Source organism: Miniopterus natalensis, chromosome 15 (assembly GCF_054644295.1).
Source record: "Miniopterus natalensis isolate mMinNat1 chromosome 15, mMinNat1.hap1, whole genome shotgun sequence".
Classification (NCBI taxonomy): domain Eukaryota; kingdom Metazoa; phylum Chordata; class Mammalia; order Chiroptera; family Miniopteridae; genus Miniopterus; species Miniopterus natalensis.
In genome coordinates, this window is record NC_142095.1 from 6,880,602 (window position 1) to 6,897,654 (window position 17,053).

The 17,053-nt window shown below is 50.0% G+C and overlaps 1 protein-coding gene across 2 annotated transcripts in view; it reads right to left on the minus strand.

Annotated features, from left to right (window-relative positions):
- Positions 1-17,053, minus strand: part of TRAK1 (trafficking kinesin protein 1) — an 85,693-nt gene that overhangs the window by 37,421 nt on the left and 31,219 nt on the right. The window contains exon 1 of one of the 2 annotated variants that reach the window (XM_087824819.1): positions 15,135-15,382. The exons of the other annotated variant lie outside the window; for it this stretch is intronic. Within the exon in view, the coding sequence (XP_087680945.1) occupies positions 15,135-15,198 (64 nt within the window). The 5' untranslated portion in view covers positions 15,199-15,382. Of the gene's footprint in view, positions 1-15,134; positions 15,383-17,053 lie in introns of those variants that run through there. 2 annotated transcript variants of the gene reach the window in all.

A 17,053-nucleotide genomic window follows, 5' to 3' on the forward strand; every position in this document is an offset into this window, starting at 1 on the left:
CACAGAAATATTAGGATAGCCATGAAATATTGACATTTGGATGGAATTACACAAATTTTCATTCTTTTGTGTGTGTGTATGCTTAATGTTTTATTTTTATTTTTTATAGTGACCATGCACTGATGGGGGAAAAAAATTACTTAAAATATTCTTGTAGAAAATATACAATTGGATACAATATAAGGTCCTCCCTAGGTTATTATTATTTTTAATTGATTTCGGAGAGAGGGAGGGAGAGGGAGAGAGAGACAGAAGCAGCAATGATGAGTCACTGATCGGCTGCCTTCTGCACGTCCCCTACTAGGGATGGAGCCCACAACCCAGGCATGTGCCCTGACTAGGAATGGAACTGTGACCTCCTGGTTCATGGATCAATGCCCAACCACTGAGCAACACTGGCCAGGCCCTGAGGTTACTTTTAAGAGAAATTAGTAATGGTAGCAGCAGATCTTTCCTGAGCACACTCCCTATGAGCAGGCCTTGCTCATAGCCCTCTAAATGGATTATCTCATTTAATCCTCAGAGCACTAAATAGTACAGGGTAGGTGCTTACATTAACCCCATTTTACAAATGGGAAACTGAGGCCCAGAGAAGTTAAGTAACTTGTCCAATGTCACAGAGCTAGCAAATGGTGAATTTCAAAATAAGAAGAGATTCCCAGCATGGCCAGCAGATAATATTTATGGAGTCTGGGGATTTAATGTGCTTTCCCGGTTTCCCGATTTATCCCAGTAACAACTCTGCAGCACCTGCTTTACTTATAGGTCATTTCTGTAATCTATTAAAAGGTTGTTTTTCAATATTTTTAGAACCTGACCTCCAGTCTCCCCTCTCCATTAATTTCTCTGCCTATCATCTGCACTTCAGCATCAGTTTTTTTAAAAGTAAATTTTATTTTTTATAATTTCTATAAATTACATACATATTGAATAACTTTCACCATAGTCATGTACCCCCTAGAAATGCTGGGGTGCCTGCTCAAGACAGGAGCTGGGACTGGGTGTCGGAGCAAAACATGGTCCACAAACCAGTGACTCATTCCTTTTTGCTTTGACCAGCAGCAGCAGGAATCAGCAGAAAAAGCATCCCTACATCTGGCCCCTGATCCCGCAGGAGGCAAACCTCGTGAAAACTGGCTGCCCTGTTCAAAGGGACAAGGGGTGGAAGGCTCACAACCTGAGAGCCACAGCTAGAAAGCTTCCCATAAATTCTGAATGAGTCACCCCAATGCCACGTCTCTAGGCATTACAAGAGAGGTCCTTCAAAGCTTTGTCTCCACGCTTTTGAACTGCATGTGTCTACACTCTGCTTAAAAACCTTCACCAGCTCTGCCACCGCCTACGGGCAGCAGCCTCAACACCTGGCACAGGAACCACTCTTACCTGACCCCAGCCCACCTTTCTCGCCTCCTTACCTGCCACCTGTGCCCATTTTCCACCGCAGCTCATCCACAACCAACGATGCCACTCTCAGGTGTCTGACCTGGCCCTGTGTGTGCTGTCTCCCTTCTGTGGGGACTTTCTCCCACTTCTCCATCTGGGGAATTCCTGCTCCTCCCAGGAAGAGGGGCCTCCACGTAGCTGAGCCCCTATCCAAGTCTCACCTGTTCTGTCCACTACTGTAAAACCGTGCCTTTTACAGTCAGCCTTCCCCTGGAAGACATCTGGCAGACATCTAGACTGGGCCGATATGGCACAGCACTTTTGAGGGGCTGTCCTCAAGTGAATGTTTCGACCCAACCGCACAGCAGCAACCCCCGCTTGGCTGGTGGGTGAGACACATGGATCCCCACAGTTGATGGCTGGGAAACTCGGGCTCTACAAGGTCAGATGACTCACCTAAGGTCACAAACACTTCAAAAGTCTCCTAGATGCCTACCCTAGACAAATAAAAACATATCCCCACACAAAGACCTGTACATAGATGTTTATAGCAGCACTACTCATTACGGCCAGAAAGTGGAACCAACCCACATGCCTCTCAAGTGCTGAGTGAGTAAACAATTATGGTATGTCCACACAGTGGAATATTACTCGGCCATAAAAAAGATGAAGTGTTGATACATGTGACAAAACAGGTGAGCCTCAAAAACCTTCTGCCTGAAAGCCAGACACAGAAGACCATATATTGCACAATTCCACTCTTACAAGGTATCCAGTCTAGGCAAATTAGAGAGACAGAGCAAGGATGGATGGTTGCCTGGGATTGGGGGTGGGAATGGGATTAAGTGTAAACGGGCAGGAGGGGTCTCATGGGAAGAGGGAGATACAAATGTCCTAAAACTGATCTCTGGTGATGGTGGCACAACCCGGTGAATTTACTAAAAATCATTAAACTGTCCACTTAAAATGGGTGACTTTTATGGTAAGTAAATTACACGTTGATATTTTAAGTTATCAAATAATGCAAACAAGCATCCCTGAACTTCACACGCCGCCTTCCACCCACCGCCCCATTACATGGCAGTGTAAGAGCATTATTTATTTATCTCGGCCCCAACCGAGCCTTCCTCTGGGGTGTTCTCAGGAGGCAGGGTTGCTCAGGAACAGCCAATCACCCACTGGAAAGTCAGCACACATTAAAAGCACGTAAGTTACTAGTCTGCCCAGCAGAGACTAGATTATTTTTAATTAGATAACTGTCATTAAAGTGTGCTCAGAGGGCAGAACAATTTCATGATAGATCCCTACGAAAACAAGGGCCAACTCTCAGTTTTTGAGAAGAGTTTGACTTTAAACTCTCCCTGGGCACGACACTCTCCTACCTTCTCCCAAGTTGGGGCCACTTTTTGGAGGGTCAGCCAAGTCCTTCACTTAGCTGTTGTCCTTCCATATCTACGAAATAATTTAGATTTGACCAAATAGCCCAAGTGACCTGCTAAGACCCATAAGACACAGATTATTTGGTTTAAAAACACAAACAAAATAGAACTATTTTCACAGGGCCCTTGAAATGGCTACAGCCACAGCAAACCTAATTCTTACATGTCCCGTGCTCCTTCCCACCTGGGTGGTGTAAGTCATGTGAAGACAGCTGAGTCTTATTTTGGGCCCAATGCATAGGTAATACTAAAAAAAGGAAGATTTTGCTTTACTCCCAGACCAGCCTTTGCAAGGAAAGGCTCACCTCTAACCAACAGCCCAGGGAGGGGTGAAAACATAAAAGCCCTGGTGTACATCTTATCACCCCAAGATAAGCAAGTGTCCTGGAGAGTCCTGAGAAAAAAGGGGACAAGCTTGTGTCCAGTGTGACACAGAGATGAGGGGGCAGAAAGCTGCTCAGAAAGAAGCTGCAGTAACAAGAAAGGCATCAATGGACAAGCAGCTGTGGTCGGAAGCCAGAGGCCAACAGGTAGACTGTGGCTACCACTCCTCTCGGGTGGAAAGTGCTGGTTTATCACGGCCCCTGGGACAACCAGGTGGCAGAGGCCAGACCACTACAAAGAGCAGTCTGTTGGGCTCACCAGTATCTGCGTGGTGCCCGGTCTGTACACTGGGACCCGGGAGAGAGGTGTCGCATGCCGAGACAATGCAGCTCTGGCTACATTCACTGCTCATCAGCATCATTAACTGGAGTCTCGGCGTGAGTGTTTCATCGGCTCACCTTCCCCTGCCAAGGCAGGCTGGGAGCAGGGCCCCAAAGCAAGTCATTGAACAGGACAAAAGAAATGAAATGAATGCTGAGTACCGGCAATGTGCCAACTGCTACCCTGGGCATCTTATAAATATTATTTCACTTAAACAACCTCCTGATACAAATATGGTCCCCACTGAACACACCAGACAGGGGGAGAGGTTAAATGGCTTGTCCAAGGTTAGGCAGGGCAGAACCATGAATTTGAACCTGGTCTATTAGAAGCAGTATTCACCCCACCCTAGACCAGGACACTAAGTGTTGATCTACAGTGGCCATTCATCACCAGGGCGGTTAATGAGGGCCTGCGGGTGGTAACCAAAGGGCTCACTGTTGACCACGCACCATGTGCCTGGCGCTCTGCCAAGAGCTGGGTATCTGTGTTTACATCCATCCTATGAGGAAAAGTGTCACTACAGTCCACATTTTAGACCGGAAGAAAGTGCCCAAGGTCACAGAGCTATTAGGAAAGGGCCTGATCTGTTTGACCCCTAAGGTGATGTTCTTAACAGTTGAGTAAATAAACAAATCCCACCCTCAAGAAATTCTTGGCACAGTTGAGAAGGTAAAACATAAGCATAAATTAGTGTAATTCAGGGGCACTGGCAGGAAGTGCCAGGTGAGAGGTGCTACAGGGCAGTTTCAGAGATTGTGAAGGCTGAGCATGGCTGGGGGTCAGGGGACAGGTGCCAGAAGTGGCCAGAACAGCAAGGGGACCCAAAATACACAGACCTTGGGTGAGCTCATGGCCAGCCCTGGGGTAAGGCTGGTATCCAGACGCAGTAAGAGAACCGCCCTGAGCAACTGACATCACTGGAGGCCTGAGTGGGGTTGCCATGGACACCAACAAGGAAACCCCAGGCTGGACCCGGGTGATAAACCCCATCAGCAGAGACACCTTTGGAATTGTGCTGAGGGAGTCCTGATAAGCCAGGTCAGCTCCCTCCTCATTTGTCCCCCCGGGGAGAGAGTCCTGCAGGGCACCTGCATGTCCTGCTGGCCACACTGTCCCCTTAGCCACCAGGGCTGCTGATGGCTCCTCTGGGGCGGATGCTCCCACTCCACAGGGACCAGAGGCATCGCAACCACCTCTGGGACTCAGCACAAAACAGAAGGATGGGCTCCATTTGGGTGGCTTCTGCTTGGCCCTGGAACCAACTGGAGACCGTGGATGTGGGCACTTTTTTCATCTCTGCTTCTCCTCTGTCTGCCTAGTGCTCAGCGCCTGAAAGCCAGACTTTGTGCAAAAGACTGATGCTGCCAACCCTGTCTGCAGCCACCTCTAAGCATTGGACACACTCTCCTGCAGCCAGTGTGCTCCGGAAACCTAAACCTGCTGATCAGGAAACCCCGGACCATCCCACGGACTCTTTCCAAGTCCTGCCAGGAACCGAGCGACTGATCCTGCCATTGGGTAACAGCCTCAGAAGGGTTCAGGTGAGAAAAAAAATCACAGTCTGGCTTCTTTAAGCATTTCCTTGAGAAAGCCATGGGACTCAGCCACGCGAGAAACCGCAGCAACTGACAAAACTTCGCTCTTGGCCAGTGTTAGGCTGGAGCTGGGGGTGCTGCTCGGACACAGAGGGGTGTGACCCGCACCTTCACTCCCACCAGCCCAGCTCAATCTCCCCGAGCAGAGGGGACGGAGGAAACCCTGCAAAGCCGCCCCCCACGACGCCACTCAGCATGAAACTGCTGGAGGTCAGTTCTGGTTCTGCACCTGCAAGCCTTGGGTGAAGACAGAGCCGGGATATTTTCTCTCCCTGAAGATGAAATGAGATAATGGGAGGAAAGGGACTCTTAGCTTAGAGCCTGGGTGTGGCAGGAGGCAGGGTGAGGGCCAGCTCTGCACCTAGAGCTGTGGGACTCTCGACAGGGACAACCTCCCTGAGCCTCAGCTGCTTTGACTGCACATGCGAATGGCTGGATCTCAAACACTGTTCTAAAGATTAAATGGGCGGCTTTGAAAAGTGCCCATCACCCCCCAGAAGGTGACAGGGAGAGAACAGGTGTCTCCTGTGTCTGTAGCTATCAGAGCAACCCAAATACTAATCCTGTCCTTTGATTTTTCAACCAAAAGCACCTCTTTTAAACCAGTGAGTGTAGAAAACCACCTGAGACACGGTATGTCCACACCCTGCACATGCTTTCACTGCTCACAGAGCACTTCTCTCCCACAGATGGGACTTGCTTCCCACTGACTCAAGACAAGGGTGGTGTGACAGTGTCAGAGGAAAACGGGTTGCTCAGGTTTCCAACAGAACTGGCCACAGAAACCAACCCTTCCAAACCAAACCTCTACCTTCCCAATCTATGCCACAGAGTCCCCCAGGCCAGGAGCAAGCCCTGTGAGTTTTATTTTAGAAAGAAACCTAAGCACATTAGCAATAAAGTGTCTTTTTTTTTTTTTAAGGTTACTGTCCTGAAACTATTATTGACACTTCAGCTATAGGATCCTGTAGCTGAAATAGTCTACTGGAGAAAGGTGAGAAACAGGCTGGGAACAAACGAGAGAAAGAAGAAAAGCTAAGTCTATGCTAAGATGGCAAATACAGAGCAGGGTCCGTGCCCTCGAATGTCATCCCAGAGACGCTGGCATCTGTGCAATGTGGCAACACAGGCCGCGTGCACGGGAACCAGCCAGAGGGTGAGTCGCAGCCTGCACGGCTGGGCGCGTCCTCGAGTCCGGCTCGGCAGGCCTGGGGTGGGGCCCAAGAGGCCTGACGCGTTTCTGACACGTTTCTGGGTGATGCTGCTGCTGCTAGCAGGAACCCCACTTTGAGAACTTCAAGCAAAGTGGCGTAAGAGCAGCGGGCTCTTAAGCCATTTTCCACAGACCAAAACCACTACCTAGCTGTGTGACTGCAGATGAGTCATTTAGTTTAAGTTTCCTTTTAGAAACCTATGAAATGGAAATACTACTTAACCTCATGTGGTTGTTCGAAGGATTAAATGCACAAATCCATGGAAAGCACTCAGAACAGTGCCTGGCACATAGTAAGTGCACAATAAACATTAGCTATCATCATCTGGCTCTGTTTTTTTAAAAAGTGAAACATATAGAGATACATAAAATATATGTGAAACATGTACAATACAGATTTGTTTCTTCCCTTGACTAGGACACATGACATAGCCCTAGAACTGCAGCCTTGAATTTAGAATCCTGAGGTTCAATAATTTTAAAACATCATTTTTCTATCCTTTAAGGCAGCGCCCCTCTCATACTTTCACGTGCATAATAACCTGCTCAAGGTCCAGTTAAAATGCAGAACCGGCGCAGGGGGTCTGGGAGGGGCCCGGAGTCTGCATTTCTAACAAGCTCTCAGGTGACGCGGGTACACAAGTGGCACGCTGGCCGGCCCGGCTTTAAGGGACAGATGCTGATCAGTGAAATCGGGGCTGGCCCTAGTTCTGCAAGAGCAGATGGAAGCCTTTCCCTTGAGCACTTCCAGGAACCCAACAAATGCACAGTCCCCCTCAGTCTGTCACTCCTCTCTTCTTCCACATCTCTGTCTCTTTCATGGAAAGGCCGGGCGGGGTGCCAGCCCTCAGCACGGAGCCCCCTTGCTCTTTTCTGGCTGTTCCCACTGTTTCCCCCCCTTTCTCCAATTTAATATGTTTAACTGTCATGTAGGTAAAGGGTAAATATTTTCAAGATATATACTTTTTGTATGTGGCCAATGATGGATAATTTTAAAAGTAAAAGTTATGCTGAGACATGAAAATAGGCCATCACCAGAGCAGGATTCTGAAAAGGTATATTCTGACTGTTTTTACTCAAGACCTAAAGAACATCTATGGAGTCACTGTTTCAACATCCTGTTTTACCCCCAAAATCCCTTCCTCCGGGCTGTGGGTGAAAGCCCCACAAGCCCAAGTAGGAAACACACCCAGCACGTGGGCACACCTTTATTTAACTAACACCCTCCCTCTTCTGCAAAAGCAGCACTCCCATACAGCCGGTGGTGGGCTCCCAGGTAACGTTAGTGTCAGCCCTTGGACTTTTCCATCTGAAATATTTTTAAGCTATTTTTTTTTAACTCCCTATTTTGAATTGGTAATTAATAATGTTTTAAAATAAACAATGCCAGCACAAAACATGCTTTATTTATAACGAGTCAGTCTCTTGTCCATTAACTTACCAAAACCTGTTCGGTCACAAGAAAACAATTAAAACTCTTAAAACGGAGAACTGGAATGCCACAAAGGAAAAAACAGAAAGACAACTACTGATATTTGCAACAACACGTATGAATTTCAAAGACCTTCATTAAGCAACAGAAGCCAGACAAAATAATGCATACAGGTTGATTCCATTTACATGGATCAGAAAACAGGCAAAACAAATCTCAGGTGATACAAGTCAGAGGTGGTCTCCCAGGAGGCAGGTATGAGGGGACTTCCCAGGATGCCAGAAATGTGCATCTCTCATGGTGGCTTCACATGAGTGTCACAGAGCCACTTACCACGCAAGCTCTACTGTGCCTGACGTTATAGCTCAGTAAGAAAATGAAAGCACTGTGAGCACGGTGACCCAGCCAGGCCGCCCTAGACACAAACAGCGAAAGGACCAGGTTTGTGCAAAGTAAGAATTTACCCTCTTCTGCGAGATCCAGGGTGTCCTGCCGCTCCAGGACGAGCTTCCTCTCTTCATCTTGGCAGTCATACTCGAAACATTCTTCTTCCCCTCCCTCCTCTCTCAGGGACATTGCTGAAGTCACCCCAAAGCCAAAACATCACCCTAAGGGGCTGTGGTTGAGGGAGCTCCCGGCTGCCTGCCCGGGGGAGCCATTGGGGCCCAGGCCCCGGGCGCACGCTGGGCCCTGGCTGGGCCGGGGATATGCCCTGGCTCAGCTGGAGCGGAGGCGACGCGGGCCATCGGCAGGCAGACCCGGAAGGGGGCGGCTCCCGGAGGCAGGGTGCGGCAGACACCTGCCTGAGTGGAAAGGCCCCGCCCGCCCCCGGGGGGCCCTGGGGTGCATGACCTCAGAGCAGGCTCTGTGTTCCCCCTTCCCGCTGCCCCAGACCCAGGGTGGAACAGCAGCTTCCTGGGAGTGTCATGGCAACTGCAGGGGGCAACACCAACCCGGCCTTAAGCAGGTAACCTGTCCAGAGGTGGGGCTCTAGCGAAGGAGGTGCCAGGCGAGTGACTGCCCAGCACCCTCGGAAAGGGACTTCCCATGGGCCGCTTCAGCTGAGACAAATCTGCTGTGACTACAGCCTGACTCAGTGCTAAGCAGGCAAGGAAGGGAGCGCTCTGAATTCTAGCAGAAGGAAAAGAAGCCGCAGTAACCAATGACCCGTGGTCAGCTTAATTCATCCCAGTCTTTCTTTGGTAATAATACATTGCATTTGCTCTTTTTTTAAAGTGCATTTTATAAATCTTGCCCTCAATATGTGTCTCCACAGCCAAAGAGCTCTTTAATTGCTAGGATAAGGAGGGAAAAAAAACCCCAAAATCTACAGCCTATTAGCTTGCAATGCTGCCTGGAAAAAGCAGCCCCGGCTGAACCGCACACCTCATTACTGATTCCTCAGCACTGCTTGGTGTCGCGTGTAACAGTGAAGATGGCAGGTTCCTCCATCAAACCCACTAAAAGGTGGCCCGGAGCGCTCGCGTCTCAGAGCGTCACAGCACATTCTGCAATTTCGGTGCTTCTGCCACCTCCAGCTGCACTGTGGCAGGTCTCCCTGCGCCTGACGGCCACACCAGGGGACCTATTCCTCCTCTGCCCACTCGCTTCCCTCGACCTGAAGAATTCTCTGCACAAGTTCAGGGCCTGGGTCTCATTCAACCGTGAACCCGTAGGGGCAAGGAGCCTGCCTACGCAGCTAAAAACGTCTGAACTGAACCGCGACCTCCATAAAAATGAAGAGAGGAGCACACAGGTGAGGGCCTCTGACTAGAAAGCCAAACTACAACGCAGGTCTTTTTAAAAAGCCTAGGGACGTCTGCATGGCCGCTTAATTTTTTGGAACCTGAAAACGATTGCTACGTTTTATAACATTCAAGACCTTTTCTTTGTAAAAAGGAGGTTTAGTAGAAATTCAGTGGCAGGGAATTCAAAATCACATTTGGGAAAAATCTCCCTAAGTTTTAAATACAATATTTATAAAGATAAACACTCGGGGGGGGGGGGGGGGGGGGATCTTTCTTTACACTAATTCCATTTAAATGACAGTGAGTCTGAAGCCCTGGGATGGGAGGGAGGGAGAATTGCCGCCGTGTGCATTCCTCATTCAGCAAGTAGCAGATTGACCACAGTAAGATGTACAGGGTACTGGGCTGGGCTCGTGCATATAAATGAAAACAAAAGGTGACCTCATAGTGTTAACTGATTTTACTTATAACCAGGTTACCCTTAACAAATGGTGTCTAAGTCTCTATATATCACATAATAACTGTTAGATACATACATATATATATACACACACACACATTTTTAAAAACATGTAGGATGTGGCATTTTGAACACAAGACCACCCTACCCACTTTGTGCCACCCCATTTCCCTAGGTTTCATCATTCTTCAGGAAATCCTCACCACCACCCAAATCTCCCCTCCCTCCCTCCCTGTGGGGACGTGAGGGGATTCTCAGACCGCATCCACACCTGCATTCACTCCAAGGTTAAAGGCAGAGATGGGCCCAAGAGCCCCCTTCTCTGATAGAGCAGTTTGTGTGAAAGCCAAAGCCACATGTGACCCCTAAAGGCCAGTGAGTAAGCCTGGCACTCCCTGTGCCACGGAAAGATAGGGACATGATGTGGGAGCTGGGGTGGCCGGGCCCAGCCCTGGGAGAGTCAAGCAGCAGGTGTGACTGTTGCCCTAGAGGCAGGAGGCAGGGAGTGAGTTCCTGACCGTCTCCAGAAACACTGCATGGGAAGGGCCAAAGGAAGAAGGGGTCGCCCGCCTCCTGCAGGGCAGAGGGACATCCTTCTGTGAGTGTCCCTCTCCAGGTCTCCTCGACATACCTCCATGAAGTCACCTTCCTGAAGGTCTACCCTGTGCTGTCCAAAGAGCAGCCACAAGCCACTAGGGCCATTTACGTTTAAATTTAAACAAAATCCAAAATTCAGCCACACCAGCTACACTTCAAGTGCTCCCTAGCCACACGTGGCCAGTGGCTGCCACACTGGACGGCCGAGGAGAGAACATTTCCATAGTCACAGAAAGGTCCCTTCTTTTCGAGAGGTGAGCTCTACACTCTCTGGCCTCCCGCCTGGGTCTCCCCACAGCCTCTGCTCCCACCGGACACCTCCACCCCTGTCCTCTTTACAGAAACACAGGGCTTTAAAACCATGGCTTCACTTTGGCCTTCCTGTGAGCTCTCCAGACCTCTGCTTCTGCAACCGAGGGAAAACACTCCTTCTGCTTTAGCAAAGCTAGTGATTAAAAACTCACAGCTACATTTAATTCCCCTTCTTAAAAAAAAATTACCTTAACAGCCATCAGAAGAGTGCTGTCTGGAAAGGGAGAAGTTAACCTCTGCCTCCAAAGCTGCATCCCACAGGTACGTCCCACAATACATACGAAGTGAAAAAAGGGAGGCCTGTTGACATCGCTGGACACGGAGTGCAGGAAAATTAGGAAAATATCTCAAAACCTACTACCAGCTTTTCAATGAATGCTTAAAGTACCTCTGACAGCGCTTCACTCGCATGCCAGCCAGCCTCACCTTGGCGTGGCATTTTAGAGGTCACAGCAATCAAGTGAGCAACAGCACACCAGACTGCCCTTTCGTATCGCCATGGAGTTTCACTATAAAGTCAGAAGTCACAGGACCCACTCCGACAACCTACCCGAGTTCCCCCATTTATAAAATCACTATTAACTAGACCATCTCCTGCCCCCACATCTGAATCTGTAACATGTAAGAGAAGGACATGAGGCTGGGTGATTACAAAAATAACTGCATGCCCTGGCCCTTGTAACTACGTTCATTGCGTGTAGTCCCATGCACCAAGGGGTTGCTGGTTCGATTCCTGGTGAGGGGACATGCCCAGGCTGTGGGCTCAGTGCCCACCGGGGGGGCGTGCAGAAGGCAGCCGATCCATGTTTCACTCTCACATTGATGTTTCTCTCTCTCCCTCTCCCTTCCTCTCTCTCTAAAATTCAATATATTTTTAAATAAATGCAGCAAGAAACAGGTGATCAACATACTATACCTTTAAAAAGGGGATTTTTAAAAAGAACTTAGTAACTAGTACTATTTCCAAGAAAATACCATTACCCACTGGCCCGGCACGTCACTGTTTACAAAGGGCTCTTGCTTTATGGACACTCTTTACGTCCTCGAGTAGCCTGTGGTCAGTGTGCTTATCCCCATTTTCCAGATGGGGAATCTAGGTTGACAGAGCCTCACTGAGGTCCCAGGAGGCACCCAAACCACGCAGCCACGGAGAGCACAAAACAGACCTCAAATGCAAACTTCCAGCCAATGCTCAGCTATCCCAGCTTTCTAGAATAACTACAAAGGTGCGCTCTGTTTCTTTAAGAGCATACACTTAAACCCAAGCCTTTTTGAAAATTAAAAAGGCCTCCCTCTCTTTATAAGCACACGTTGTTTTTTAAGTGACTGGTGTAGCCAAGAAACAACATAAGATTCTGCAACAGATCTAAAGAATTATTTCCAGACCCCTGTGTCTGGGGCGGGTCTCCACTGACAACTGCCCTGAGTTTCCCAAACACACCTGATGTTGGAAATCCCCGAACGCAAGTGCTAACAATTCAGATTTCTCCGGAGCCTGTCCTGGTCTGGAGGGGGCCAGAGAACCTGCCTTATCAGGGAGCGGGTGGTTTTCATGATCGGCCAGGCTTTCGAGGTTCTGCAATTAGAGATGGGACACAGGCAGTGTAGGGAACCGTGACCCTGTTTGACACCAGAGTTTAAACTGTAAACGGTGCAAATTCTGCAGAGGCCACTGTTACGGCGTGTTGATTGCTGGCTAATCCAAATCTCTAAAAATCACCTAAAGTACTGGGCAGCCAACCCCTCCCATTTCTTATTTGAAGTCCCTGCCCTTGGTGCCCCTCTGGGGTCTTACTGTGTGTTTGGCGCGTGGGGGGGATGGAGTGTGAGATGCCACAGCTAACACTGAACAGGGAGGAAAATGCAGTCGTCCAACACTGAGCAAAAATCCCCTAAAGCTCAGAGGGAGAAGAGAGAGGAAGCCATTTTCAATTCCGACTTTCCGGAGGGGTCCTAATCGTCCTGCCACCCTGAGTCCCACCCGCCCACCTACCCTACTGTTTTCAGTGCTAACCCTGCGATTGAAGTATGAGTCAGTCATCGGACATACGTGATGATGGTGTGTGTCTGCTCCTTTCCTGCCTGGCCTTCTCCCTGGAAGGTCGGAACCGGGAGGTGAAGGCAATTTCAAAGATGCACATAAGCAGAGGCAAACTGCATTTCCAGACTAACCTGCCGCCGGGAAAAATCCAACTAGCCAGAACTATGGAGACAAATAACTACAAAATTAGCATGTACTTGAAGTCCACCCCCTTTGGTGGGTTTCCTGAACTACGTATTTCTGGGCTTCTGTCCCCCTTCCATCCCTATTTGCTAACTATCTTTAGCAAACAGGATTATGAAAATTCCGGTTGTCCCAGGAGATTCCATCCCAGCGGCTTTCTCCCTTCATCCGAATGGGATGGAGGGCAAAGGCCATGCATTTTGCTCAACACACATCCACACAGTAACTACAATCAACATGCATTTACCCTCGGACAGATGAGCTACCTCTTCTTCCATTTTCCTTTCTTGTTGCAAGAAGAGAGATCTGGCTGTCTCGGGGCCGAAAGGCTCAACTGAGAAACTGCTGGGTAAGAAAATCCTTCTGACAGCCGCGCAGATAAAACAGGCCTCCTCTCACCCTCAGATTGACCAACACCGGCGACTGGCTTTATCTCCACAGACTAGGGTGTAAAGAGAGCTGGACAGTCTAGCAATTGGGTCAAGACGATAAGAAATCTTCCTCCCCCGCTTCTAGGAAGGATCAGTATGAGCCACAGCCACACCCAACTCACCCACAGGCCGAGGGACAGGTGCTCTGCTGTACCCGAGGCTCCCTAACCGGTGGTTCCTTGAGGTCCACATTTTAAAAACTTATGGAGGATTCGGTGAGTCACAAATCACCAAGGAAACTACAAGAGGTCAATGGTGGTTTCCAAAAAGCAGCAGCACTGTAGGTAATAGGATGGGAACCTGCTTTGAGGAGAATGTATCCAATAGAAAACAAGAATGCAGTCATCTTGTCCCCTCAGGACCTCGGGAGCTGCCTGCCATCATCATGACTCAAGATACTTAAAGACGTACACAGACTCTACATGACACTGTCTCCACCTAAGGCTGGGGGACAGTGGAGCTCAACTGGGGAAGTTGCTTGGCAGATTTAAATACCCCCCACCACCTCGAGAGAGCCTCTGGGCCCCTGTCCTGTAGCCCACAGTCAAGGCGGAAATCAGCAGATCGCAGATAATTATGCAGTTCTTCAGCTTGCTAATGAGGCCAGCTCCCGGCCTGTTACATCATTCAGGTTAACCCAAGGTAGTCATGGTTCAAGCCATCTGCAACTCCCTCTTCAATTAAAAAGCAGTCACCTTACCTATTAACGACTCGCGTGGGGTTGGGAACAGATCATCCCTGGGAGACAGACCCTCAAAGTGCCCATGTTCATTGTGTCCTATTTGTGTGTTGTGTATGTATGTGAAGGCATGTGATTGGAGGGTCACCGATAAAGAAGGCGGATGAGCTGTGACATACAGGATTTCAATGCCCAACACCACAGGGGCCTGGGGCCCCTCCCCAGTGGCCTGGAACCTCCTGAGGCCAGTGGGGCCGCACCAACTCCGCCCAGTCTCCTCTGGAATGTGGCGCACCCTCCCTGCACACGCGGAGACCTGGCAGAAGGATGCAGTCTCTCCCAGCCCCTCCCGATGCCTCCCCACCCCCACCTCTGGGATCCCACCAGCAAAATTCCTTCGAACCACCTGCTGGGTGGGAGCCGCTGCTGCATCTTCTCCAGCCTCCCTCGGGGGCAGGTCTGGGCTCAGAAAGGGCGGGTTCCTCCAGGCCTGTAGCTGCCCGCCCAGAAGGCCACCTCTGAAACACACTCTTCCCCAGCCCCTCCGGCAGCACAGAGGACAGCAACCGCATCCGAGCTCGCACACCCGCTATCCACACCAGGCTCACACCTCGCCCCAGAGGGAATTCAATCCCACTTACAATGCTCGCAAGCCCAGCACTGCAACACCATCTCCCCTTCCGCGCAAAGACCGGGCACCCGCAGAGGAGCCTCCCAGGGGCGTGAGCCCTGCCCACCTGCCATCCTCCACCAAGCCTGGGAAACTGTCAGAGCCGCAGGGCTGCTGGCGGCGCTGGTCCCAGTGCCCCCTCCTTCTGCCCATCTCCCCGGGAAGGTTTCAGGACGCCCTGCCCCCTCCCGGGAGACAATGCCCCTACACATCTCCGCTCTATTTGGCACAGGCCATAATTACCATCCGAGCATTCTTCATAATACCAGTCTAGTTCATAATAATCCGCTTCGATAAATTTCTGCATAGTCAGGATTCTCGCAGGGAAAAGAAGGGACTTCACAGCGCCATCCACGTCAAGGAGAACGCTGCCATGCCTCCCTGCCCTTCCCGAGCCCTGGGCAGGAGAGCATCCCGCAACACGCCAGGATTAAGCTGTGCATGCTCGGCCACAGCCTGGAGCCAACACAGAAGAGGGGCAGTGAAGGGAAAAATTCAGAGGAGGGTAGGAGGAGCACGAAGGGAGGCAATTTGCACAGCCATCCAGACCCCGGCAGCCCTGAATGGGAGTAGCCAGAATCTTCCTATCCAGGCGTATGGAGGGTGACGTCAGGGACACACACCACCACCCGGAGATCTCACTCCAGCCTCGCATCCCGCTCACCGCTCATCTTTCAATCTATCAGTTGCCATAGAAACTGGCCGGCTCTGAAAAATGATGCAGAGATGGAGGCAATGTCTTCCAAGGATGCTGAGCGCAGGGGCTGAGAGGTGCCAGTCAGGGAAACAGGAGGGTGCAGGCGGTGGGGGGCCGGGGCTGTGCCACCCTCATTACCTCTGATGGAGGTCAGGACAAGTTTATGTGCTCAATTCTGGGCAAATACAGAGTGTGCATTTGAAAAAGGCCACCTTTCAAAATCTGCAACCACTACTGCATGTTTTCTTTCCTCGATCTGATTTGAAACATTAAACCCTTTGCTCCCACAGTCCTGGACTCCTGAGGGTTCAGCCCTCCCTCCCCCGGCCCAGGCTTACTTACTGCAGCTGAGCAGGCTGCTCCCCGCTCCAGGGTCCTGGGCCCCCTCACCCCCCAACATTGCCCTACCCGAGGAGAGTCAGGAATAGGGACAGGTCCCAGAAGCAGCCTCCGAGAAGCCTCACTGCCACCTGTCAGCACCTCTCACTCACCCTCACCTTTGCCCAGCACCATTTAGGAAATGCTGGCGCTCACCCCTCAGACCCCTGCTGCCTAATTACTCCCCATGGCACAGACCAAGAAAGGGGCTCAGAAGGTTTAAGACACCTGCCCAGGATCACTTGGCAAACACCAAGAGCATCTGGATGCAAACCAGGCATGATCCCCTCCAAAGCCTTTCCCACTTGATCAATAATTGACCAAAGGTTATTTACAAATAAAATGTGAAAGAAAAAAAATGAAAGGATACAATTAAAGGAGATAAACTTTCAAGTTGGCATCTCACAGAGAACACAAGGTGTTTTTAAAATTTTTTAATTTATTTTATTTTTTAATATATCTTTATTGATTTCAGAGAAAGGAAGGGAGAGGGAGAGAGAAATAGAAACATCAATGATGAGAGAGTCGTTGATCGGCTGCCTTCTGCATGCCCCGCACTGGGGATTGAGACCACAACCCGGGCATGTGCCCTGACCCGGAATCAAACCGCGATCTCCTGAATCCTAGGTGGATGCTCAACCGCTGAGCCACGCCAGCTGGGCAAAAGGTGTGTTTTTTTTTAAGAACAAAATAAAAAATGACCAGGAAAATGAGAGTTAAACTGAAAATATCAATGTGGCTTTGTGATATTAAGAAAAAATGTTATTTCCAGCTCTGTCACAAAGGTGGCCCAACACGGAAGCCACTCCACCCATCACTGCACGTCAGTCAACACTTTGGTGCCCAGACTTGAGTTAAACCTTAACAGGCCTCCTTTGGATTCCAGGTCTTAGGGAAACATCAAGGTGGGCCTGCAACCACCTCGCAAGGAGGCGAAGGCTGCTCCCAAAAGTCTGGGTAGGAGGGGTAAGGCATGGAATCCAGCTTCAAAGGACAATCGCGGGCCAGGCTGTAGCAATTTGAATATCACAAAGAAAATACAGAGCCCTGGCCGGTGTGGCTTAGTGGTTGGAGTGTTGGCCTGTAC